The 25276-nt window shown below is 37.6% G+C and overlaps 2 protein-coding genes across 2 annotated transcripts; one reads left to right on the forward strand and one right to left on the reverse strand.

The window, feature by feature from the left end:
- Window positions 1–43: 43 nt before the first annotated feature.
- On the forward strand, window positions 44–15730 carry pomk (protein O-mannose kinase). Its single transcript, XM_006797297.3, has 3 exons — window positions 44–122; window positions 12429–12710; window positions 13646–15730. Exons 2-3 carry the CDS (start codon window positions 12429–12431, stop codon window positions 14414–14416), a joined length of 1053 nt encoding a protein of 350 aa, XP_006797360.1. The 5' UTR covers window positions 44–122; the 3' UTR covers window positions 14417–15730.
- Window positions 1584–24923, reverse strand: LOC102786487 (thyrotropin receptor-like). Its single transcript, XM_087842722.1, has 14 exons — window positions 24760–24923; window positions 24610–24681; window positions 21888–21962; window positions 21235–21309; window positions 21044–21118; window positions 20873–20950; window positions 19537–19605; window positions 18993–19070; window positions 18620–18808; window positions 16053–17136; window positions 15814–15969; window positions 10676–10770; window positions 1899–2075; window positions 1584–1755 (listed from the first exon to the last, which is right to left on the reverse strand). The coding sequence occupies exons 1-14, from the start codon at window positions 24921–24923 to the stop codon at window positions 1584–1586; spliced, it is 2559 nt and encodes an 852-aa protein (XP_087698848.1).
- Between the last annotated feature and the right edge of the window lie 353 nt (window positions 24924–25276).

A 25276-nucleotide genomic window follows, 5' to 3' on the forward strand; every position in this document is an offset into this window, starting at 1 on the left:
ATTCTGGAAATCTGAAAGGAAGTTTTTTTCTTGATACGGTTGATGGTGGAGGGGGTAGCAGACATGTTGCTATCCTCAAAAAGTGCCTCCTTAGTCATAACACCATGTGAACCCTAGTTACGGTAGGCATCTTCATAAATAACGCTAATTAATAGATATGCTTCATCACCTCTTTGTGGGCTTCCTTGTGTTATTGCTCTACATTAGCTAAACGTAAGATTGCTCTGCCTGACACCATTTAGCTGTATCTCATTGTTGTAATATAACTTAACATGAAATTATTTTACATTTGTTCCATTTTAAAACCGTGCGAAGAATATCACGCGCTGAAATGCACGTAGTCAAAGTCTTACGCATGCCCAAAAGCCACTATTTTATGCCTGCCGCCATCTGTGGTATTTAATTACATGGGGATCTTTAGTGTGGATTTATTATTATACTTTAAGCATGATAGTTCTCGTGTCCATTTTTAAATACTTTAACTTAAACCGTGTTTACCAAAAATGTTTGTTTCCTCTGCAAGTAAAGAAACTGTTTTAGTCTTAGGGTTTTTTTGTTTTGTTTGTTTGTTTGTTTGTTTGTTTGATTTTAGACACTTAAACTTGGCACATTTAGCATTTCCCGAGAGTACAAATTTTAGGTCAACATTTTAAAACCTTTTTCCAAATACACCCCTTACAACTTGGTAAAATAAGATAAGATAGCTTGTTTTTAAAAGTTTTTAAAATTTCACTTTTAAATCCCCCAATAAGTCCAGAGAGCACAGTTTTTTGTTAGTATATGTAGTGGACTGCTGTTAATGTAATGCTTTTCTAGTCTTACTCATCTTTATAGCTGTAACTGTTCGTGCCACCTATTTCCTCCTCTTTGGATTCTGGTTCAAACATGTTCAGATACATTTTAAAAACATGCCATTTTTACATGCATTAATCTGTTTTAGAATTAGTTTTCAAACATCCACACAGGTCAACGGTTGACATGGTGCAGATTCAGTATCTCTCTCTTTGAGTCCCCTTTCATTCTTCATCCATATCTCTTACTTGTTTTTTATTACTATTATTAATTTATAAAAACATAATAGATCTGACAACTGTATACACTCTATAGTGGTATAGTGGTCATATACCAACCATTTATTAAAATTTGTTATGTCCATAAATCTGCAGGGTTTGAAATCTCCCCATATGTTAGTCCTTGTTTGTCAACATACCATAGTCTACAATAAGTTTATGACTAAATTAGTTGTTCTTGGTTTACCAAGTAAAATAATGCATTATTTTCTTTGTTTTTATTAAGTATTTAGGATTCCAGTGGTATAGAAAAATAGTGCGAAAATACTTCACTAAAGATATATTTTATTTGCAGGAATGAACAAATAAAATTAGCTTTCCTAGGGTACAATGTAATGGTTCAGAATGGTCAATCCACCCATTTATCCATCCATTTTCTTCTGCTTTTCCGGGACCGATGTGTGAGCAGAAACCTAAACAGTCTTTGTTTAGGTTTCCAGCTTATCCAAAGGAACACAGAGGCATTTCACAAATTGTGAATTGTACAAAGGTTGAATAATAAAACACTTGGGTTCAGGTCAGACGGGCTGTTTCTCCAAATAACGCCCCTCCCGGTATCACCGTCATTGCCAATGTAAGCATTAAGTCTCCCGGTGGGCCAATGTAGGCAAAGAAGCACAAATGACAGTCACCTGTCCCAAAGGCACAGGGAACGCTCTTGTCCACTGGTAAAAACCACATGGTACTAGCAGAAACCAAAGCATGCTCAGGGTATAACAGAATGCCCATTGCAGATTTTAGCCCTTCTGCAGGAGACTAGTTCCGAAGTCCGAGGTCATTTTCTTTTCTTTTTTTCCATTTCCAAACAATCTCGCTAGCAGTTGTTACCAAGCTTTTTGGGGGATTTTGTAGCCCTTTCCAGCCTTGTGCAGGTCTACAACCTTGTCCTTGACGTCCTTTGACAGCTCTTTGTCTATGGAGATGGAGAGGTGGGAATGGAGGTTGAGGTCAGAATAAGTCTGCGGGAGCCAGAATTCTGGCTTCCACTGCTCAATGGAAATGAATCTACCATAAAAATTTATAGCCTTTTGTTGCTCAGAAGAGACTCAAATAATTAGTTCCCCCTTCTCTAACCTTTAAATGCCTATTTTTATGCCTATTATGTATGTCATGTCATTGAACAAGTTTTAGTGTTTTAACACACTGTTATTGGGCCTATTTGGCTAAGGAACTGTAATTTTAGTGTTTCAGCATGTTCAGCTGCTTTTCATAGTCAGTATAATGAGCATTTTCTCTATAAGCGTAACAAAACAAAGATTACATTTCTAAGAATTACTTACTTATACATAACTCATTGAAATATATAAAGTCATTGTACTCTACAGTATGTTGCAAACTGCAGTATGTCAATCTGCAATACAGGGTTGACAAGTGACCAGACTTAAAAATTTGGCAGGGTATGAATAAATTATTTCTCCTACTATATACAGCAGTTGAATTGTCTTGTGTGTTTGTCTGTTTCATTAGAACTGATAAATGCAAAGTAAACCATTCCTCGTCATATAAGTGACTTTCTATATGCTATGCTACCTAGTTGCTTGGTTTTGTTGTTTAATAAGCAATGTCATTGTGTGGTTTTATGCTAATTTTATCAGACTGCAATGTACCGTCTTCCTCAAACTGCCCTGCTTAACTAACAGCAGATAGATGGGTGCAAAGAGAGTGCAGGGTTGTTTTCAGGAGCTGGTGTTGGTTCCATTGAATGGAACTCTTAATGCTTTAGCATAGCAGTACCTTTTGGATAATTTCATGCTCCTAACAATTTGCGTTTTAACAAGCATTTATGTCTGCGTAGGTTCATGGTAATCTAAGAAGCTTGGAAAGAAAAGCGACCAGACTTCTTTAAGTTTCTTGAAGATGTTTTACTTCTTGTTCAAGAAGCTTCTTCAGCCTTTTAAATGCTCGTACACTGAATTATTGCTGTTTTGGAACAAAAGCACAGATTTGCACAGACTGCATTTAACTTTGTTTTTATATATTTTTAAATCTGTTTCCATTTTGTTCTGTCCTCCTGCTTTGCCGTTCACACTACATACTTCATTAGTATTGTGAGCAGTTTTGGCAGACAATATAGATCTGTAGCTCCCTGTAGTGTATTGCAGCTACAAAACACATTTATGAGGTATTGACAGGTCGGCCATAAAAACAAACTTTTGGTTCCAGTCTTGCAAGGGCCTCTCTCACATTTAGGGCCCTGGTGGTCAGTCCCACTTTTCTCCTCACTAAGTAGGTGACGCCCATATTCATCAGTTTCTGCTTGCAATAGCCTGTTTGAAATACTCAGTCAAACATGTTTATGTTTGGATGAAATACAAATTCAAATTTTATTTGTCACATACACAATCGTACATAGTACGACATGCAGTGAAATGCTTGTTGCTGTGCAATGCCGAACCAAACGTAGACATAAAAGTAAACATAAAACTAACTAGCAAGTAATTTACATAATATACAAATTTAAAAATTAACTGTAAAAAATGTACAATAAAATGAAAGGTTAAAAATAATTAACAAAACAAAAATAGAATGTGCAGATAAACAAATTTAAGAAATTATAAAAGTTTGCAAATAAACAGTGTGCATGTAAAGAGTGTGCAAACAAACAGTGCACAGTAACAGTTTGCAATGGAATAAATTGTTCCTGATGTATAGTAGTGAGAGAGAGAGAGTCCAGTCCTACACAAGGTTCAGGGACCGAATAGCCTGAGGGAAGAAGCTCCTCTGTAATGAAGAGCTGTTTTGGACTTGAGGGAGTGGAAGTGCTCCCATTAACTCAAAAGTGAGAAGAGTCCATTGTTGAGATGAGAGCGATCCTTCATAATCTTCCTGGCTTTGGTCTTGCACTGCTTAGTGTACATGGACCGAAGGTAAGGAAGCTCATAGCAAATTAGGGCTGCCGATTATTTTGATAGTTGACTAGTCACCGATTATTTTTGCGATTAGTCGACTTAACAGATCATGTGTCCATTGGACGTAAAACATACAGCTTATTGCACCAGCATGCATCTGCTCTTATATAACTATCATTATCTTACAGCTTTAAGTGTTTAAGGTATGTGCTAACTAAAAAAAAAAGCCAAGATGATAGTTTATTAAATTTTAATGAAATTTGCAGATTGTTTTGATGGAGTTTAATAAACTCAGCCGTCTGCTCCTTGCTATCTAAAATATAACAGGACACCGGAGTATATTCTCGAGCATCTCATACTTCTGATAATCAGTTGTCTGCTTGACGTTTATTCAGCTCTTTAAAACTATAACTTTAATCTCAGCCAACTCAAGAACAAATAAAATACTGAAAAAGACCAAACAATAACATTTTTAAGTTATCTTAGTGACGTATATATCATGTTTAACCTGAATAGCGAAAGACGGCAGTGGGTTTGAAAATGATTTGCCGGGAGTCTGGTGTTCTCACGGCTCTAGTGAGCCTTGAACCCCGGCTAGATATCGAGCTGGTGGGTAACAGATGTCTCTGAAAACATTGGAGCGCTTTTGAAAATATGTGGTGTCTTGATAAACTGAGCAGATATTTCAAGTTTACACAGCCACATTCTCGCCTGAAAATATGTTAAACAAACGTTTAACATATTTTAACATTTTCATATTTTCACATATTTTGTGACCCAGAAAGAATAATAAAAGAGATATTAAAACTAACTAGCTGCCGCCATTGTTGAAAACTGAGCAGGGCCGCGCTATGAATTCTGGGATACGTTGGGCCACGAAGTATACACCCGACCCATCTTTCAAATCTGGGGAAATAAAGGGTGCATTTGTCGGCCGCATTTGTCGGAGTCTTCGAATTTGGACAGTCTTTGTCGTGTCGCTGTAACGTAATTGGCCTACAAATGCGGACACAGGAGGATGCGGTTTCTGAATTTGGACACAACTACGATACCGGACACTGCTTCTTCTTCTTCTTCTCGGGGGTTAACGGCAGCTGGCATCCTTGTACATGCATTGCTGCCATCTTCTGTTTCAGTCTGCTATTACACTCTTAAATACTACTACTTATTCCTGCGTCTTTTGGGATCTTACAAAGCTTCAAACGACTAGGGCTGGGTATCGTCACTGATTTCTAGAATCGATTCAATTCCGATTCACAAGGTCCAGAATCGATTCGATCCACGATTCGATTTACTTCTATTTGAATATGGGAAATTTTGACAGTCAGAAATATTATAATTCAGATTAGTACATTTACATATTTTTGTATCTATAAAAAGGAAGCTGACACACGCAAGACTTTATCAAAGGTGTAAGCTCACAGCAGATGCCTTTGTGTCAAAGTAGCTGAAGATAAAACACAGAAACACATGAAGGCGATTTTTCCTGGCCTGGGATTTTATAAAAATATTCTGCAGTACATCAAAAACGAAAGAAAACCATTAATCAACATATGAACATTACCTCTGAAGTTACAGCGGTTTTATTAGAGACACGGCTAAGCATTTTGCATTTTGCATAATTTTAAAAAGTTTAAATTTGTTCAGCATTGAACAGCAGAAATTAGGTTTTCTTTTCGGAAGTATATAAAACGGAAAGAAAAAAAAGTCGGCCGATAGCGCTGTAAACAAAGGTAGACTTGTGCTTAACAAGCAAGCCAATAATGCAGAAAACCATACAGAGAGAGAGAGGGGGAGAGAGAGAGAGAGAGAGAGAGAGAGAGCTGTGCATCATGGTAGAAGCAAAACAGTAAAAGTAAGAGTGAATACATGACGATGTTTATGTGAAGCGTAGTTTGGATCTTCTTTTGCTGCTGGTTCGGTCAATATTGTTTGGAGAGACATCAAACTAACAGCTTTACAATCAGCGCATAAAGGGCATGAACACAAAGCGCGGACCCGCCGACAGATCAGAATCAGCGGGCTGTCGGCTTTCAGCCCCGACTGTGAGAAATTCGACATCTAACTGATTCTGATCCGCGGGCTGCGCTGTGTGTTTAAGTCTTTGTGCAGAATCCGTGTTCCTGCTCTCATTTACTGTTTTAGCTGTTTGGTGGTTGTTGAAATTTTGTGAGATTTCACCTGAGATTCTGGCATTTCGGGCAAAATAAATTTGTATTAAAAAATCGATTCAGGATTTTAATGAATCGATTTTACGTAATCCAAGCCAGAATCGATTTTAATCGATAAATCGATTATAAAAACCCACCCCTACAAACGACGCGTCGACTATTAAATTAGTCGTCGACGATTTTGATAGTCAACATAATTGTGACTAGCCGAGTAATCGTGGAAGACCTATAGCGAATGATGCATTTGGCTAAGCACACCACTTTTTGAAGATCTCGTCTGTCCTTCTTGGGGCTGTTCCCATACCAGGTGCAGATATTTCCCCATTTGGATGCTCTCAATGGTGCAGAAGTAAAAGTTCTTAAGCATCCTCAGCTGGAAATGGAAGTCTCTAAATCTTCTGAGGAAGAAGAGACGCTGACAGGCTTTCTTAACCAGGGTGTTAATGTGACATGACCATGACGGGTCCTGAGTGATGTGGACACCCAGGTACTGGAAGCTATCCACTCTCTCCTCTGGCGCACCACTGATGTTTAGCGGCTCGTAATTCCTCGCCTGCTATGTACTGAAGTCCACAATCAGCTCCTTTGTCTTGCTGAAGTTTAGGAGGAGATTGTTCTCCTGGCACCATTTGACTAATCTAGAGTATGTAGTTATTAGAACTAGTTATTTTAGTCATTTTCATCCATACCAAAGATTAGCGATATTTCTAATTTCTTAATCGACTAACCGTAAAAAAAAGTTGTACGAACCGGCAAGTCTAAAGAAACACTCAGTTAAATTTAAGAACTGTTTAAAAAAAAGTCAAAAATTAATAACAAACGTTTTTTTAAACCATTAATCACATTCTTCAATAAATGAATCATGCCGCTTAACTGTACAACACCTTGCATCATGCATTATCAAAATTGTACGTTATACTCCAGACAGAACCAACAACTAAGAACACTTAAAACAAACCCATGCTAAATATGATATGAAAACATGTTGCTACAAAAGATGTTCATGTACTGTTAAAGTATGAAAAATTAACATTGGAAAAGTGTGGTGCATTGTGGCGTTCATTATGAATGATGCATGCTGTTTGAAAATTCATAACAACCACTTCAGTAAAACTAAAATTCTAAAACAACAAAACAAGAACTCATCCAGCCATTTACTTCCACGTATCTAAATTCCAGAGGCGGCAGCCCAGGCCTCCCTCTCGCCACCTCCTCCAAGTTATCCAGGGAATCATCAAGCTTTTCCGAGGCCAGCCAATAAATGTAATCTCTCCCGTGTTGTCCCGAGTCTATGCCGGAACACCCTACTTAGGAGAGAACCACCTTAGCCGTCTCCATTCGATGTGGAGGACTAGCAGTTTTACTCTGAACCCCTCCATAATGACTGAATGCCTCACCCTGTCGCTAAGGGAGTGCCCATCCACCTTTTGGAGAAAATTTCAGCTGCCGGTATCTGCGAACTAACTAATAGTGTTCACAAAAACATGAAGCAGAGATTAATAGATCCAGGTGTATCTCAATAACAACCCTCCATCTGGTGGCAGATGGTTACATAACATTTAGGACACAATATCAGAATCAGAAAACTTTATTATTCCCCAAGAAAATTATGTGCTTACAGTTGCTCCAAGACAGTAAAAACAGTAACAGACTGAACTAAATTAAATACAATTCAATATATTACAAAGTTACAAAAATTAGGAATAGCTTTAATGTATGCAAATAGCTCAATTATAAATATCCAGAATATTACAGAGATTAAATACACATGATTGATATTTTACTCTAAACTGTAAAAATTTGTTATTTGTTATTTTCTCAGCAGCGGGACGTTCACTACTTTTGATTTTTCCTCCACATTTTACCTTTAAAAACTATTTACTTTGCCTTGTTTGGTATCATCCTTTTCAGCACAACCTCACGTGTCTGAATTTACACTTATGTTTTCATTTTGACATACTGTATTAACACAATTGATCTAAAATCAGACAAAAAAATATAAAATCAGAGTAGAAAAAGTTATATTTTTACTGTAACAACCACAAACATGTTTAATGAATCATATTTCATAACTTTAAATGCAAATATAAATTGTCAATTTTAAAATCCTATGCACAAGTTTTGCAAACAAAGTTATTTGCATCCATTTACCTTTTTTAAATACCTTGATTTTTTTAAATAACCATTTCAGACTATTTACAGAACAATCAGCTGTTCTGCATTCAATAAGATGCCACACAAATTATTTGTGCCACTCCAAAAAAATAATTTCTGTCCAGGAGAACATGACGGGCTGATACCTGCAGGTCTGACAGCAGCAGGTGTATCACTCTTGTTTTTACCTGGAGACAGCAGTCGCCTCATTGTTCTGACACACAAAACAAAACTATCCACAACACTACACACTAACTACTAGGGGTGCAACGATACACAAAATTCACGGTTCGGTTCGGTTCGATACTTTGGTGTCACGGTTCGATATTTTTTCGATACACAAAAAAATGTTCATGCCTTTTTATTAATTTGTCATTTATTAAATTTTCACGGCACATTCTGCACCACCTCTCTGTGCGTTCATCATTTGTTTGAAGCCAGCTCACCTCCTGCAACCACTTTTCCGAGAATACGCGCTTCTTTTGTGGTTCGGACTCCTGACATTTCTTTGGAGGTGGAGGAACACCAAAGTAATTGCTTAAAGGAGCTTCTTCGACATCTTTAAGAGTTCTAAACAAATGTCTGTCCTCCTCCTGAAAATCTTATGTATGCAAACACGCGTTGCAACTTCTTATCTTGTGCGCGTTTTTTATTTTGACAGCGAATGCGCACCTGCGGACCACTTATGTGTAGACCTGGTTATTTAGCTCATCATATTGCAGCCACAGAAATTCTTTTGTCCATGAAACCATAAAGCTGCACTTTCTTTTTGCCTTATAGTCTGATTTGTCATAACTTTTCCGTTTTGTGGTAAGCTTTTCTTTGGCTGTCACTTCTTCACCCTGACCTGTCTTATTTGGCTCAGCAGAACTAAAATATATATCCTGCTGCTTTTACACACGCACTCACATAACACTCAGCGATTCTCTGCGATCAACCTCTCACATGTTTAAGCTGCGGGAGATTTCACTTGTCATGTTTGCATAGTAAGCTGACGATTGATAAGACGATGTCAGAGGAATTGGTGCGCAAATTATCATCACTCACCAATCAGTGCTGTCGCTCTCTATACACAGTTCGCGCGATTACAAAGTGAAAGCAAAAAACAAGCGCAAATTCAAACACGATTTCAATTATGTCACATATTGACAGTGGCTCACCGATGCCAATGACATAATTACCCAGCTACATTTCCGAAAGAATGCAAAAGCATTGACATATATTTTTCCTTCCTACGATAGGCCGACGAGCAGAGCAGGGCAGCCCGACTGGAAAAATCGCTAGCCCCGGGACGTTGGGCTAGCGATTTTGCGAGCCCTGTATCTGATTGAGGAATCACTCATCTTTGGAAAAGAGAGTTTATTACAGAGAAATGTCTCTTTCCAAAATAAAAGCTATACTATACGCTTCTTCTGGGCTATATTCTCAGCAGCATATTAAACATATCAGGTCCCCATAAGGAGAATCATGTGCTAACGGCTGTCTAAATGACTCGGGTAAAGTTTGTATGCGTGCTTGTTGTTTTTGTCTGCTTCCACTTGTCTTTGCACTAGGATGCTATCGGGTAAATGTGCAGTCATATTCGTTGTGTTCCCACTAGTGCTGTCAGCCTTAATCTGAAATGAGGTTAACGCCACAACACGGCAAATCTCCGTTAACGAGCTACCGCGGATTGCCCCGTGTGTGGGGCTGGACAGCATCAACACATTAACGAGCTAACTGCGCTAACACACTAGTTCCCACTCATGTAATTGAGCATTGCGTGGCACATCTGACATACTGTTTTACTTTAGTCCATGATGCGCTTACCTTCAGGGTCATACGTCACATGAAGACCAAAATAGTTCCAGACGCCAGATCTGAATGAGGGTGGGGGAGGTTCAATTTGCCATGTTGCAACGAGCTTAACTTCTGTCTAGCTAGCTTGCCCTGCGCTCAGTGAATCTGTGTTCGACTACTCCGCCTAGGCTGCACTGTCGAGCGCAGATCCACTGAGCGCTCAACACAGACAACATTGTCAGAAGGAAAGTTGATAAAATAAATTAAAAATGTTGTATTGTTCGATACATATGCGTACCGAACCGAAAGCACTGTATCGAACAGTTCAATATCGATACGAGTATCGTTGCACCCCTACTAACTACACAAGACAACACATTAACTACACACTCCAAACACGCTAAACGTCACAAATCTCTCACATCTCAAAACTCACTCACTCTCTTCAGTGTTGGGGAGTAACGGAATACATGTACCGCCGTTACGTATTTAAAATACAAAATATGAGTAACTGTATTCCGTTACAGTTACCATTTAAAAAGGTGGTATTTAGAATACAATTACTTTGTTGAAATAAATGGATTACACGGCGGTACTTCCCTGTTTCATATTGTGGCGGGTCAGGCCTGTTTGGGTTTTGTTTGACAGCTACGTTCTGTTGTTCCAGGCGGCAGCATTACGGTTGCCATGGTTACAGGATGACGCTCTCTCTCTGCGTGTTTCCTGGGTGAGAGAGGCCTTTTTATTGTTGTTGTGCTAAGCTAATAGGCAGAATGCTACAGGTATAGCTCTAAAGAATGTAGCTTCATGGGCAGTGTAGTCCGTGCTGCAGGGAGAATGGACTGCCATACACGTTATGTGTCTGTGAGCGAGGGAGGGAGAAAAAGGAAAAGTACGAGCTGTCATCGAGCAAAAACGGGAGCTGGAAGCATGTAAATATAATAATAACCACTGCAGCCAAGAAGAGTGCCTGACGAGCCCAGTTGTAAGTAAGCTATTAAGACTCGACTGTACACCGTGTTCATGTTTTCCTCTGAAACAATAAGTTCAGTTGGAGCAGCCTTTCAACGCCTCTCTCTGTCTCTCGCTAGCAAAGTTGACCCAGACAACAAAGTAAAGCTAGTTTTCAGCTACGAGCCCGACACAGAACCCACCGTATTAGCCAGAGGTCCCTTTACTACGGTTCGGAGCCGCAGACCTTCAGTAACAGTAATAAATCACAGCAATAGTACATTCATGTAGTTGTAAACAGCATGATAATATATTAAGTAATCCAAAGTATTCAGAATACGTTACTCTCATTGAGTAACGTAACGGAATACGTTACAGAATACATTTTGGGGCATGTAATCTGTAATCTGTAATGGAATACATTTTAGAAGTAACCTTCCCAACACTGACTCTCTTTTTCTGCTGTCTTTCTCACTCACTCTCTCTCTCTTTCTCTCTCTCTCATTCTCTCCCTCCGTCACTCCTAAAACGTCCCCTGTTTTTTTGCTCATAAGCAGAGAGTGCTTGCTAGTGCAGTCGTTAGACGGTAAACGTCACGAAACTATTCAGGAAAAAAACGCAGCATATATTGTTTATCATGACTCGTGGCCTACTAACACAATTTAAAAAATGGTATATATCACCTTGTTGCTTTGTCTTTAAGTGGTCATGTGATTGGCTTACCAATCACATGACCACAGCAGCACTCATGCGATTGTTTTGCCCCCTGAGCTCCAGCTGTTGTGCTAGACAGTGATCGGGAGCGCACACAGCTGCTTAAAGCTGTAGCGTCCAGATTACTTACGTAGTCGTCGTTAGTAACGCCATTACTTGTTACGCCGTTATTCCCATCACTGGTTTTAAGACATGACAGGAATTGACAGGGACAGCCAGTCACTCATGATGAAACACAGCTGAGATTTGAAAAATAGTGACTGTGAGTGGCTGGCACAAAAGTAGATGTACAGTTATCAAAAACATTACCTTTATCCCTGGTATAGATTTGTTTTGGATTTATTCCCAGTAATAAAGTTGAGCACACCAAAATGAATGAAGGTGTGTTCACCATTTTAAAGTAAGTAATTTGTTACTTCGTTACATTTGTTAATACTGGGAGAATAAGAAAATAGATAGGCTAGTGGATATTTTTCCTGAAAATCTTTAAAGAAAAACTATTTTCCAACATTTACTACTTTAACCAGGATGGTACCACAGGACCACCACACACCAGTGTTAAGGCTACACAGCAGGTACAGCTGACCACACAATATACCTCTGACCACAATGGCCAAAGGGTGTGAGAATAAGGCAGGAAAATACTGCTTTTCAGCCTCGTGTTGTGCTACTCTTTAATATCTGTACCTGTAATTAGTACACTTACAATATCCCTTTTGTCATTCCTCTTTTTATTTTAGATGCAGAGCACAGTGGGTCAGCGCAGCAGGACTACTGTGGCCTACATTGTTCCAATAGTTGGAATATGTGCTGCTGCTTTCCTTCTTACCAATATCTTCATTTACCTCTATCTGGACTCTGTGTATCAGCCTGGTTTGCAGCAAGTTTCACCTCTGGTGGGCTGTGTGCCTCAACACTTTAAAATGCCAACCATGAAAGACTGCACCGCCTGGCTCCAGTGTTTACAAATAAACACTGAAGTACACGAGCTGAAGCTGATTGGCCAGGGAGCAGTGAAGAAGGTAGACAGATTTTATATATATATGTGTGTGTGTGTGTGTGTGTGTGTGTGTGTGTGTGTATTGGCTAAGTTTGTATGTGTATCAAATAAATGTAATGTCAAGAGATTCCATGTTAATTTCCCATTGTAACTTTAGCAACTTATCATAGTTGTGACACTGGACAACATGTCACAACAAAATACAAAGCACACTGATGTTATACAGGTCCCACATTGTTTAATGTTCAAAAAAGAAAGTTTTAGGGCAAATTGCTTGTAACTTAATAGTAACATTCACATTCGTTGCCATGAAAAAAAAAATCTCTCTTGAGAGTGCCTCTTGAGGAGGTGCAGAGGTGGACGATGAACTCAACCCGGATGTCTATTGTCTCATGTAGTCTTTTACTGAATTCACTAAATGCCAGAGTGGGTGTAATTTACCTCTGCAATGGAGTCGGGTGGGTCGCCCCATGCTCTGTGGTGGTGGTGCTACTGCTGTGGGCCCGTGTCTGAGTCGCCTGGGCCCCCCTGCTTTTGATGGCTTCTGGGGAATGAGGGTGACTATGGGGGTCAACAAGGGAGCTAATATTTGATTTTATTGTAAATTAATAAAATAAAATTGATGATAATAACAATAAGATTGAATGAAATATGACATTCAAGTGGACCAGTATAGCAAAAGCCGTAATGGTCTACTTGGTAAAATAAATCTGTTGGGCATTTTTCTTGGCCTTTAGACAATAACTCTGATTCTAATTGCTACAGTGTCAGACGGGACATACAAAAAGAAGAAGAAAAAAAGCATAAATAAAGCTAAAATAATTGATTATGTCATAAAGTAATACATGGCAGGTTAGTACAGTTAAAAATACAGATTTTGTTAAAAATATTAATTTTTATCATTGGCAACAGTCAGTAGACCTTGTGAATCTCATCTATTTGGTTTTCTTTCCTCAGGTTTATTTGGCAGAGTGGAGAGGCCAGAAGGTAGCTCTGTCAAGGCTATCATCTCTCAATTACTTGGAGGATTTTCTCCATGGATTGTCAATGTTACAGGCCCTGCAGAGCCCCCAGGTGGTTCAGTTGGTGGGGTTTTGCCTTGAAGAGCACATCATTTTGACAGAACACCACCCATTTGGCTCATTGCTTAATCTGGATGATGTTCTTGAAAAAGAGCAGCACCAGCAACACAACAATTGGGAGATGCGGCTGAGGCTAGCTATAGATTACGTCACCATCCTCCATTACCTTCATAACAGCCCAGTTGGGCGACGAGTTATGTGCGATTCAAACAGCCTTGAGAAAACTCTGTCCCAATTTCTACTGACAAATGACTTTCATCTAGTAGTGAATGACCTTGATGCACTTCCTGAAGTGGATATGTCCAGAAACTTGTCAGTGAAATGTGGCCATCGGGAGCTCACTGGAGATTTTGTTGCCCCAGAGCAGCTATGGCCATTCAGAAACAATGGAAAGCCTTTTTCAGACAATCTCATGCCAGAGTATGATGAGAAGACCGATATTTGGAAGATCCCAGATGTGACGTGGTTCCTTATGGGAAAGGTACCTGGCGGGGATTTAGTCCATTTCCATCTTTTTCAGATCCATGAGAAGTGCAAGAAGAAGGATCCCACCGACCGCCCTTCAGCTTTTGATGTTTTGAAGGTTTACAAATCAGTCTACAGCAGCATGGTACGAGACAGTGCTGGGTTTAGAGATATGCTGTAGAGTAATGCCTCATTTGAAGAGACTATCAATATACAAGAACTATCCAAGCTATGGTTTGGCTATCTCATGTACTTTAATAAATGCACTTCACTTGTTCTGTCTGTCAATCTTTCAGCAAATATTTCTGTATGTCTAGAAATGATGATAGAGCTGGAGTTCTTAATAATATTAACCAGGGCATACCATGGAATTTCCACCTTGAAATTCTATACATAATACCCCATAAGGGCAGTTTATTAAAAAAAAAAAAAAAAAGTTTCCTTGAAATTCTTGGAGTGTATAAGTATTCACAGCCTTTGCAGTATTAATCAAAATTGATTTTAGCTGCATTCTATTTTCATTGATCATTTGTCAGCTGTTTCTACAACTTGACTGAGGTCCACCTGTGGTGATTTCAGTTGATTAGACATGATTTGGAAAGGTACACACCTGTCTGTGTAAGGTCCCATAGTTGATAGTGCATGTTGGAACACAAACCAAGAAAAAAAACGTTTTCACATAAATAGCCTCCTTGACTCCACACTCAAACCAGTGTGTCTCACTATCCAGGATGTGTAAGTGCTACGTCCAGATGAACAGATAAGATGTGGTCCCAAATGGAGCTATTTTATTTCATTTTATTTATTTACATATACTAATGGCAAGGATCCAGTTTGATTATAAATAGATTTATTAGAGGTTGAATTAGTCTGCTACAGTGGATCATAATCACTTATCAGTGGCTTTATCAGTGAACAAGACATTGCTTTCAAGGCAAGAAGCATAAAAAAAATTAAAACAATCTAATAAGTAGCTCTTTTTTTTTTTACAGAGAAAAGAGCAGTTAATTATACAGAATAACCAACAATCTGCAGCCTACCTGGGTCTCACTTGTTGTTCATTTAAATTAGCAGTTTAGAATGTTTAGAATAAGTGGTAGATCACAAAAAGTTAGGACAAACCTGCTATTTACATTTCCCATTGTTTAGATATTTTTCCCCTTTGGTTGATAATTTAAGTTCCATATGGACCAAGGTTTGTTACCTGGTTCTAAAAGCAAATAGAAAATGCAATGTTTGTTTTCTCGTGATTTGAACTGTTCTGTTTTCTTATTCCACCTTATGGCTGGAATAGTATAATATTCAGACATTATTTATTTATTTGTAACCGCATCAAAGACATATACATTAAATATTGAAATTCAACCTCATGGTTACTTCTCCGTTTAGGTGACATAGTACACTGATTGATACATTGATTGATCAGGTCTGTGAATATGTAACCATTTATGACTATTACTATAAGAAATGGACATTAATCAAATTTAAAAAGCCATTTTTTGTTTTTGAGTCTTATTTGTTTTGGGATATGGATGCTGGGCTTTGGGGTAGACATTTTCTTTATATGTAGGGAGTAATACTGACTAGTTGGCTTCGATAGAGGTGTGCTTGCCGTTGACAAAGACCCATCTGACTCAGCATCATCAGGATATCTCTGTGAAATGCCTTTGTCAAGATAGCATAAAAAAATGGGTTGGTGCAAGAGTTGAGAGGATAGAAAAGAACAAGCAGCACCTGTGGAGAAAAAGACAAAACCCTTATTATAAATGGGGGAGGTGGGGGGGTGCATTAAATATTACAAGTATGTCAAGTTATACCTTGGAATCTGTGACAGTTATCATCGGATGGTGGAAAGCTGCAGACAGGCCGTAGAAACAAATGGGAGCCAGACATAAAAAGTTGGTGAAAATAATAACAGCCATGCGTTTGGCCATGCTCGCGTCGTATCTGCTGGAGTTATGATTGGGATTGTGTACCATAAAATAGATGTGGATGTAACATAAGCATACAACCATAAAAGCAGTGACATTAACAATCAAGACAGAAATAATGTATGTCCGTGCAGCAGTTGTCCCAGTGTCTATAGGTAAGCAGATGCTTACTTTCTGGTAACTGCTCACACCAACTACTGGCAGCAGTGCAAGAAACGCACACAACAACCAGCCAACAAGCATTAGCACAGATGCATGACGCAACCTCATTTTTCTGTCTGGCCTGATAGCTGAGAAGATGGCATTCCAGCGCTGAAGACTGATTAGAGTTAATGTGAACACAGATAACTCACTGGCAAACACAGATAATGTTCCTACTATATTGCAGCCACTTCCTGTTTGCCAGGTAATCGCATAGTGATGATAATTGGAGCGTGTGTAGAAATCCACAAATGCAATGACCAGCAAGTAGAACCCCATACAGCAATCTGCAAATGCCAGGTGACCTATAAGAAAACGGGTAACAGACATTTTCTGTCGACTGGTCAACAGGATGAAGAGCACTAATAGGTTTGCTGAAATGGCAAATAAACTGATGACCCAGACCAATATCCTCAGGATGTCTTTACTCATCACATCTTCACAGGGGTTCAAAGCATCAGGCAGGGGGGTGCATGAGGGTCCATCATCTGCGTCAAGTTCATTACACAGCGAAAAGTCAAAAACTTCACTGAGATGCTCTGAATATGTTTTTACATAGAACAAAGTATCATCCTGAGACTTCTTGGTTGGGCAAATCAGGCTGTTGGGATTGCTATTTGCACTGCCATGAGTTGGAATACCAAACTTTTTAGATTTCAGATGTTGTGAGATGTTGTACTCCAGATACCTCTGAGAGAGCATTGCAGAAGACAGCTGCAGCTTTCCTGAAGTAGCCCATGTCAGGTTGCAGATAACTGCCTCAGAGTGTCTTGCACAGAAATGAAAAGAGTTATTTTTCAGGAAATGAATTACAAGCATATTTTCAAATACAAATTTTGTGACGAAAGTGGGTTGTTGTTTAACCACATTTAAATTGTAAATAAAAACAATGCAATAATCTTCAAATAATTTAAAGCCTATTTTTAATTAAAAATGCAAAGGCAAGTGACCATATGTGCTTTTTTTGTTACTATTAAAACAGTTAGGACATAGTCTATGTTTACCACTGAGTTTCATTATCTCTTCTTTTAAGAACACTGTAAATTAAAGTCTTTTTACATTAACTATTCCTGTGATTTTTGTCATATTTTTCTATTTCATAAAATATCTTTTGAATTTTTAAGAGGTTTGGAACACAGGCAGGTCAAGTTAGCACCTACACGCTTTACTCTGGACTGTTGTTATACATTCAGAATTTGGTTTGGCTATCATTCAAATAAACATGTGTTTCTCCAAAGCCACACTCAACATTAATGGGGATACGGAGATGCACAAGATATGTACATTAATGAATCCCCATAGATGTTGACTTTTAAACTGTGCACTAATAACATGTCTCTCTCCTCTTAAGCCAGAGGATGTGATGTCCATGATTTCTTTTGTGGAAGTCATGCAATGAATTTGAAATAAAGCCTGATTTTTGTCATTATACAACTTTTCCAATTTTTTTTTTAACTCACTTTAATTTAAACTTGCTGTTGTATTACATTTAAAGTTATAATTAGAATATCAATATGAACATTTATTATGTTGTCTTTGCACTATTTTAAATAGAATGTAAAGTTGCAAATAATATTTTTTTTCCTTTTTTGGAAATGTGTTTATTACACCATGAATTACTACATGTGATGCAAAGTGTAAAAAGTAAAAACCCACAATGGTTTTCACTTGTCACTTTGTGATGTCAGAGTGTTGGATCTTGTCTGAGATACAGACAGTACTCGACAATAGTTTCCACCTAAAGACTAAAATAGTCTTAAAAAGTATAACATAATATGTAGTATTATAACCACATTGTGATAGCAATCGCAATAGTCAAAAAACAGCAATTAATCACAACAATATATAAACAACGCACATTGCAAGTTGTTATGACCTTATGTAGGGTTTGATGTAACAATTAGCTCACTTCTTTGTTTCTGTAAATTTATAGCAGTCATTAAGCAGGTTATATAGGACAGCATAGTGAATGTTAAGTCAGTATAAATTATATGTAATGTTTGGCTAAAGATGGAAACAGACAAAACAAAAGCTGCAATCTACAGTGCATCTTTTTTCAACTGTCAAATGTTTAAATGCTAAATTATTGCCATGTTCTAAGTAACTATTTTTTCATACACTAAAATTTTTTAGCTAGTAGCTAGTTACAGCTTTTGAGAATAACCAAGGCCTAATACTATGGACATTACAACAGAAAGGAGAAAGGAGTACACAAGTAAAAGAATAACAGGGAATATTTTCCCAAGACTTACCCTTGCCCTCTTTTCAGCATTTTAAGACCACAGCAATGGCTTGGGAAGGTCAATTCAGCGCTTTGTAAGTGAACAAAAGCTCTTAAGGGGGGCAGCATTTTTAAGGCCCATGTGTTTTTAGCTTGGAGCTTTTCAATGTTCTTCATACCTTTTGATGGTAAAGAGTGTACTTTGGTATCTGAAAGATCTCTGGATTGACAGACAAATAGTTAAGAATTAATTCATTGGGCTACAGAGCTCTCTCTCTCCCTCTCTCTCTCTCTCTGTCTTTCTCTGTCTTTATATAAAGGAAGGGTGGGAGAGAGAATAAAAGAGCGAGCGAGAGAGATATTTTTGTCAAGAACACTTTGTCTTTTGTGAATTCTGTACTCACAGGTGAGTTGGGCCTTGAATCACACCATAAAATGCAAATTCTTCTATTTGTTCTAAATCCAAATTCCTATCAAGATACCTGAATATTTGGGAAGAGATGGGGAACAAAATGACATGATAAAAACTATTTAGTTTTACCAAACCTTCAGTTTTAAAATGTATTTTTTTCTGAAAAGTGTGTTTAATAAAATGAAACTGACAAGAATAACAAAGAAATGAACTGTTGTACAATGTTTCATGTCCATTTTGAATTAAACAACAACAAGGTTGAAAACCATAATCAATGACATTAGAACATTTTAAAGTATCTGAAACAGTATACCTACAAGTACCAAAGGGGCCAACATTATTTGACCCTGCCCAGAAATTTTAGTCATTAAAATTGCTTGTTCATTTGAGGCTATAATCTACCTATGACTTATCCCATCTATCAAGCACGTTAGTAAAGTTCAGACACAAACTATATAGACAAGAAATAAATAAATACAAGATGTGAATTGAATCTTGTGTCTTATCAGTTTAGTGAATAAATCAAAAGTTCATACACTTCCTCCAGTTTGGTTCCATTGAAAGCATAGTCCTGGATCTCTTTCACACCATTGCTATTCAGCACACTAAAAAAGGGGAAGAAAACCCTGTAAATCTTAAATCTTCATAATTAAATTTGTTGTTAAACGTTAGTTCCATCTCTATGTTTCACACTGACATGTATGCCATTGGAAACAACATTAAATACATTCTGTTGTCATAATCTGCAGGGTATGCATATTGGAAAACGATTTTAAATCAAGCCATCAAGATATGACTGATGTGCAAACCTGCATCTTTAACATAAGGCGTACAACCAAAAGTATTGTATTTGGTAGAGTTCTTAAATATACTGGGCTACAATCTCTGGTCAGGTGTGGTAACTCCTCCAGTCTGCATGTTGTAATATCTTTGGGCAAGATACTGAACCCCCAGTTGTCCTTGAAACATTCATCTGAGTGGGAGTGTGTGCTGCTGTTTGACAAAACACTTAGTCATAGAAAACAATTGCTGTATGTTTGTCTGTTTGATTGGATGGAAAAAAGCTTACAGTAAGCTTACAGTTCCAATTACTCATTTACTCATGAAGTCTATTTACAGTTGCTGTGACAAACGGTCCCCAGCCCTCAGTTTGAGGCGTGGGTCTGCAAAACCAAAGGGGAGGGAAAAGTCAGGAGTGTGAAGCTGGGGTTCCTCACAGAGAGCCTTCTTCACCTGTACAAATGCCACCTGGCACTGCTCCGTCCACTGGAAGGAGATCCTTCAAGGGGCTGGTCAGATCCACAAAGTTCAGGATAAACAAGTGGCAATAACCAGCCAGCCCCAAGAACTGCCCTTTTTTTTGGTCATGGGAGGCAGGCAGGATGCGATGGGTGTTGTCTTATCCATCTGAGGAACTGTTTCAAAATGGTGCCCTATGAGCGAGCTGCTACTGGGGAGAACAAATCTGCAAAACACTGTTGCAATGCAGTAACATCCACTCTCTGGGCCTCTGTGAGGTGGTCATCACAATGGAGGGAGGTGGGAATGGTTGAATTTAGCACCTCCAGCCCCAACTTATCTCTTTCCATCACTATAGCTCACCAGAGAAGCAGTTTGAGCCTCTTTCCATGCTTTGAGGAGGTTGAAGTGATAACGTATCATGGAAGGAAGGAAGGAAGGAAGGAAGGAAGGAAGGAAGGAAGGAAGGAAGGAAGGAAGGAATTTTATCCCAAACCATGACCGTCTTTCTAGACCTAACCAATAACCATATGCCAGCAAGTATGAAGAGTCCATCACCAAGCTCCATTAACATGGCAAATTAAGAAATAAAATGTGTTGCATTATTAGTCATTGACATTAAATTAAACTCACATAGTCAAAGTATTCAGAGATATTCCAGTAAAGGAATTAGCAGGTATGACTTGGATAAAAACATTCTCCACCATCTCTCTGTTAAAAAGGAGCACACACACACACAAAGGCTTCAGTCAAATTATTAGAGAACACCGAGCAGCAGAATATTTATGACTAAATGCTACATACAATATAAAATGGTCTTGGCTGGAGTGAATATGCTGTAGCCCAGGAAAGGTGGTGAGACCTGTGTTTGTGATCCCACTGTATTAAAAGAAAGCTGAGTCAAGAACCAATAAATGTACATAACTTTTATGTTGCTTATTTGTAAAATAAACAATACAGTCATAATATAAATAAACAAATAAAATCATACTTACAGATATTTTAAATTAGGCAGATTCTTAAAAGCGTCTTGATCAATATATGACAGTGTTTTGATGCCATTTAGTTGTCTGTTGGACATGAAAACATACACAGAGGCACAAACACAAAATATTTGCATTTTTTCATGTAATGCTTTTTTGCCTAAAAATGTTTTTCAGTCTAAGATATCTCCAAAACTGTTTTAATTATAGAAACATCCATAGAAATCTTTTCACAAGTTATTTGCTGTAACACTTTCAACCTGTTATACATGTGTTTGAGTATATGAGTATCTGACAGGAAAGGGGGCTTGTCATATTGGGGCTTGTTATATAAAAATGCAAAGCTAATGACAAGGTTTTAATAGCACAGTAACCCTGTACTTGAAAGGAGAAGCTGGTGGGATTTAGGAACTGAGAAGAACCATGTAAGGATTGAATGATCTGCTGAAATAATCTGTACATTACTGTACAATTATGTTTTACATCTAACGAAGCCATCTCCAACATTTAAAAAAGCCAGGTCTTTGAAAATCATTTTGCCAGTACTACTGCAGGACAGAGGCAACATGATACAAGACTTATTTGTATTTACTGAAGCATAAATCCATTCATTTGATGATTAATTTCAATTACATGTTAAATTTTTGTGCATGAAATTTACATACATGTGTGTGACCCTGGACAGGTTGTAGAAAGAATGCGTTTCAAGATATCTTAATGTACTGTCATCAGATATGTATCTGAAAAACACACAAACAAAGTACAACTTCTGATTTGAAGATTGAGAGATTTAGAAAGAAATAGAGAGAGAAATACTGTTAATTGTCTGAACAACTTTTAAAGACAAAAATGATGGTCACTGAATCAAATTTGATATCTTCTGATAAGAACATTATTAGATACAGATCCTGGATGGATAAGAAGCACAACTATGAATAAGAATGAAAAAAAAAATATATAGCTGATAATAAAGCTCTAGAAACTCACAACTCTGATGTATGGGCCGAAGCCATTTATTGACAAGACAATAAATGGCTTGTTCACCAAAACTTAAAACTCACCACTGCAGCTCTACTGCAACCTCCCAGCAACATATGAACCTTTACTTAAAATACATTACTATTCAGCTATCTTAACTAATCATAGGCTGATTTCTAAACTTCTTTTTATTTTAAACATTCTTGAAAGAACAGTTGTAAAACAGCACAGTATAATTCCCAGAAGAATGGGTTATTTGAAGAGTTTCAGTCAGGATTTAGAGTTCATCGTAACACAGAAACAGCACTAGTGAAGGTTACTAATGTTCTCTGACAGTGCATCGTTTGCTTGTCCTGCTACACCTTAGTACAGCACCTGATACTCCTCACCACACAAAATTTGCTAAGTTCCAGGGGGTTCTATGCAGTAACCAGTTCAATTTAAATAAGACATGCTTTCCTTAGATAATATTATTAGATGACATACCATACATTTTCACTGCTATGCAGATGATACCAGCTTTATTTATGCATGAAGGCAGATAACAGAAACCAATTAGTTAAGTCTTAACTAATTGGTTAAGCTACAGGCTTAACCAATTAGTTGGTTGCTCCACGTTGTCAGGTACCCTGACAAAGGCTGTCAGGGTACCTGCGTCACTGACTGAAGTGTTTTGTGTCCATGTGTTTTTTGAATGTTGTTTATTCATTAATTTTTATTCTCTGTGCGACCTATGTTTCTTAGTCTAGTTTCTACCATTCTAGAGTTTATTTCTAGTTAGCTTGTCTTGTGTATTATATGGTCCGCACTATCACTGAAGAGTGATAGTGTTGACAACTTCAGACAGAAACAGGTGTATGCTTTTAATAAATTGCTTTCCTCTTTTAGTCACAGAAAATAGCTGGCTCTCCCTGAGCCTGGTTCTTCCAAAGGTTTCTTCCTGCTAAAACTGAGCTTTTCCTTCCCTCCGTGACCAAGTACGGGCTCAGGGTTTTTCTTTGATTGTTGAGATTTTTTCTCTACTGTAGTAATAAAGCAACCTGAGGCAACTGTTCTTGTGATTTGACACTGCATTAATTAAATTTAATCGAATTGAAATTAACCAATTGCATGTATTCAAATGTCTTTTATCTGATTCCGGCAAAAACTGAGGTTCGAGTTGAATGAATCTATGGTTGTATGGATGATTTTTTGTCTATTATGAATCCATAACTCAATATGTTTTAACCTAATCTTTAATGTGTGGATTTTATTAAAACTGTGATGCACTTTGTTTTCTGTTTTTTGAAATGTGCTACACAAATGAAGCTGTTATTACTAAACATGACAGCGATGTTATGAAATGAAAGACTACATTTTAGAAATGAAAATGTCCAGAAGAGCAAGGCACAACAGAAGACTAATGGGTTAGTAAGGTATTTTGAATTTAAATCAGAGTTTATGTCAATGTGACAAGGATGTCTCTTTTTTTGATCACAGTGGTAAGTTGTTGAACATATAACCTGTTCCACTAGATGCCATTTTTAACACATATTCGGTACAGTACTAATAACTGTGCAGTACTCTGTTTTTGGTAACTATTGTCCTTGATGTAAATATGTAAAAAAAAAAGTGTATGTTTCTGTTCTGTGTCCTGTATACTGTTTGTTTGTATATGTGTTTTTCTTGCTGCTGTTACAACCAAATTTCCCCTTGTGGGACAATTAAAGGATTATTCTATTCTATTCTATTCTATTCTATTCTATTCTATTCTATTCTATTCTATTCTATATTCTATTAAAAGGCTGTTCAAACCACAATAGCTGGTTAAGGAATACATTTCTCTGACTAGAGGACCAAAAATAAAACAAACAAGAGTAGTCCACAGGCTACATACTTTGCAAACTCCTTCTACCAAAAGCAGAGCTCTCTGCGTTTAACCAGACCAGTGAGCTATGAATACTCTACCCCTTCTGAACCATACATTCCACCTCAATCAGCTGATGCATTAGCAACATACACTGATTTTCATTTCTGCATCAACCATCATGTCATCTATAAGACCCAGGGCAGTATATACTTCAGTTCTGCTTTAACTTTTACTGGAGGGGAAGGAAAAAAAAATGCCCGTAATGTTAATAGTTAGAATAGTTAAAAGTTTTGTTGAAAGTCTCATTTTTATTAAGCATATAGGAAACACATACTAAGAGATAACAGTGCCTTTAAGTCTCATATAAAATATAATATATAATAAGAGGTTTATTTTTATTACAATAACTGTAATTTTTGTCTTCAGTCAGTACTTGCAATAGAAGATCATGAAGGTAATTGGTTAAGCACTAGTTTACTGTCAATATTGTTTATTTATTTTGTTGAGTAGTAATCTACTAGGTTGAAAGAAAGAGGATAGTTTTGTAAAAAGTATCTTACATTTGTGAAATATTGGCCAAGTTTGCAAATGCATTCTCAGGAATGGAATACATTCTTGTCCCCAGAAGCCATCTAAAAGAGAAATTGAAGGCATTTCAGTCTAACCACAACAGTCACTGAAATCAGCGGTTAAGGACTGTGGTTACTTACACTTCCTTTGTGCTGGAATGGAAAACAGGAATAACCTCAACTCCAAAGCACGACACACTGTGGATTTCCCACTCACACTGGCAATGAGGTGGACAATACTCCAGATGAATAGTAGTCTTGACAAGGATAAAAATTAAAATAGTAATATGAAAAACAGAATTCATTGCAAAAGCAGTACTTGTGAAGACTCTGCTCATTTGAGTTTTCAAAGCTACTGGGCTGTCCTGGATTTTGGCCAATTGCAAGTGCTCCACAACTGCCCTTCAAAATAAGATTTTGAATATAATTTTCTACTTGTATAATGCAGATTATACAGTAAATATGTTAGGTATATATTTGATCAGTATTAAGAGTTTAAATCTTATTAAATCTTTTATCATCATTATTCTTTTGATACTTTTAATACTTTCATTAAACCCTAAAGGCACTTTTTTTTTTTTTACCTAGGCTGTTCATTTCTTATTTCATCTGAAATAAAATTAAAATAAAAACTTGCTGTCAACGGACCACTGAGGCA

Source organism: Neolamprologus brichardi, chromosome 7 (genome assembly GCF_056152115.1).
Source record: "Neolamprologus brichardi isolate AB-2024 chromosome 7, ASM5615211v1, whole genome shotgun sequence".
Classification (NCBI taxonomy): domain Eukaryota; kingdom Metazoa; phylum Chordata; class Actinopteri; order Cichliformes; family Cichlidae; genus Neolamprologus; species Neolamprologus brichardi.

Bases quoted from the DNA above. Each gene is read 5' to 3' on its own strand.
- pomk (XM_006797297.3), top strand. From the start codon at position 12,429: ATGCAGAGCACAGTGGGTCAGCGCAGCAGGACTACTGTGGCCTACATT. The intron at 12,711-13,645 runs GTAGACAGATTT...TTCTTTCCTCAG, and splicing joins GCCAGGGAGCAGTGAAGAAG to GTTTATTTGGCAGAGTGGAG.
- LOC102786487 (XM_087842722.1), bottom strand. From the start codon at position 24,923: ATGAATTCTGTTTTTCATATTACTATTTTAATTTTTATCCTTGTCAAG. The intron at 19,071-19,536 runs GTATGAACTTTT...CCAAATATTCAG, and splicing joins GGAACCAAACTGGAGGAAGT to GTATCTTGATAGGAATTTGG. The intron at 17,137-18,619 runs GTAAGTCTTGGG...TTTCTGTGCAAG, and splicing joins ATGCTGAAAAGAGGGCAAGG to ACACTCTGAGGCAGTTATCT.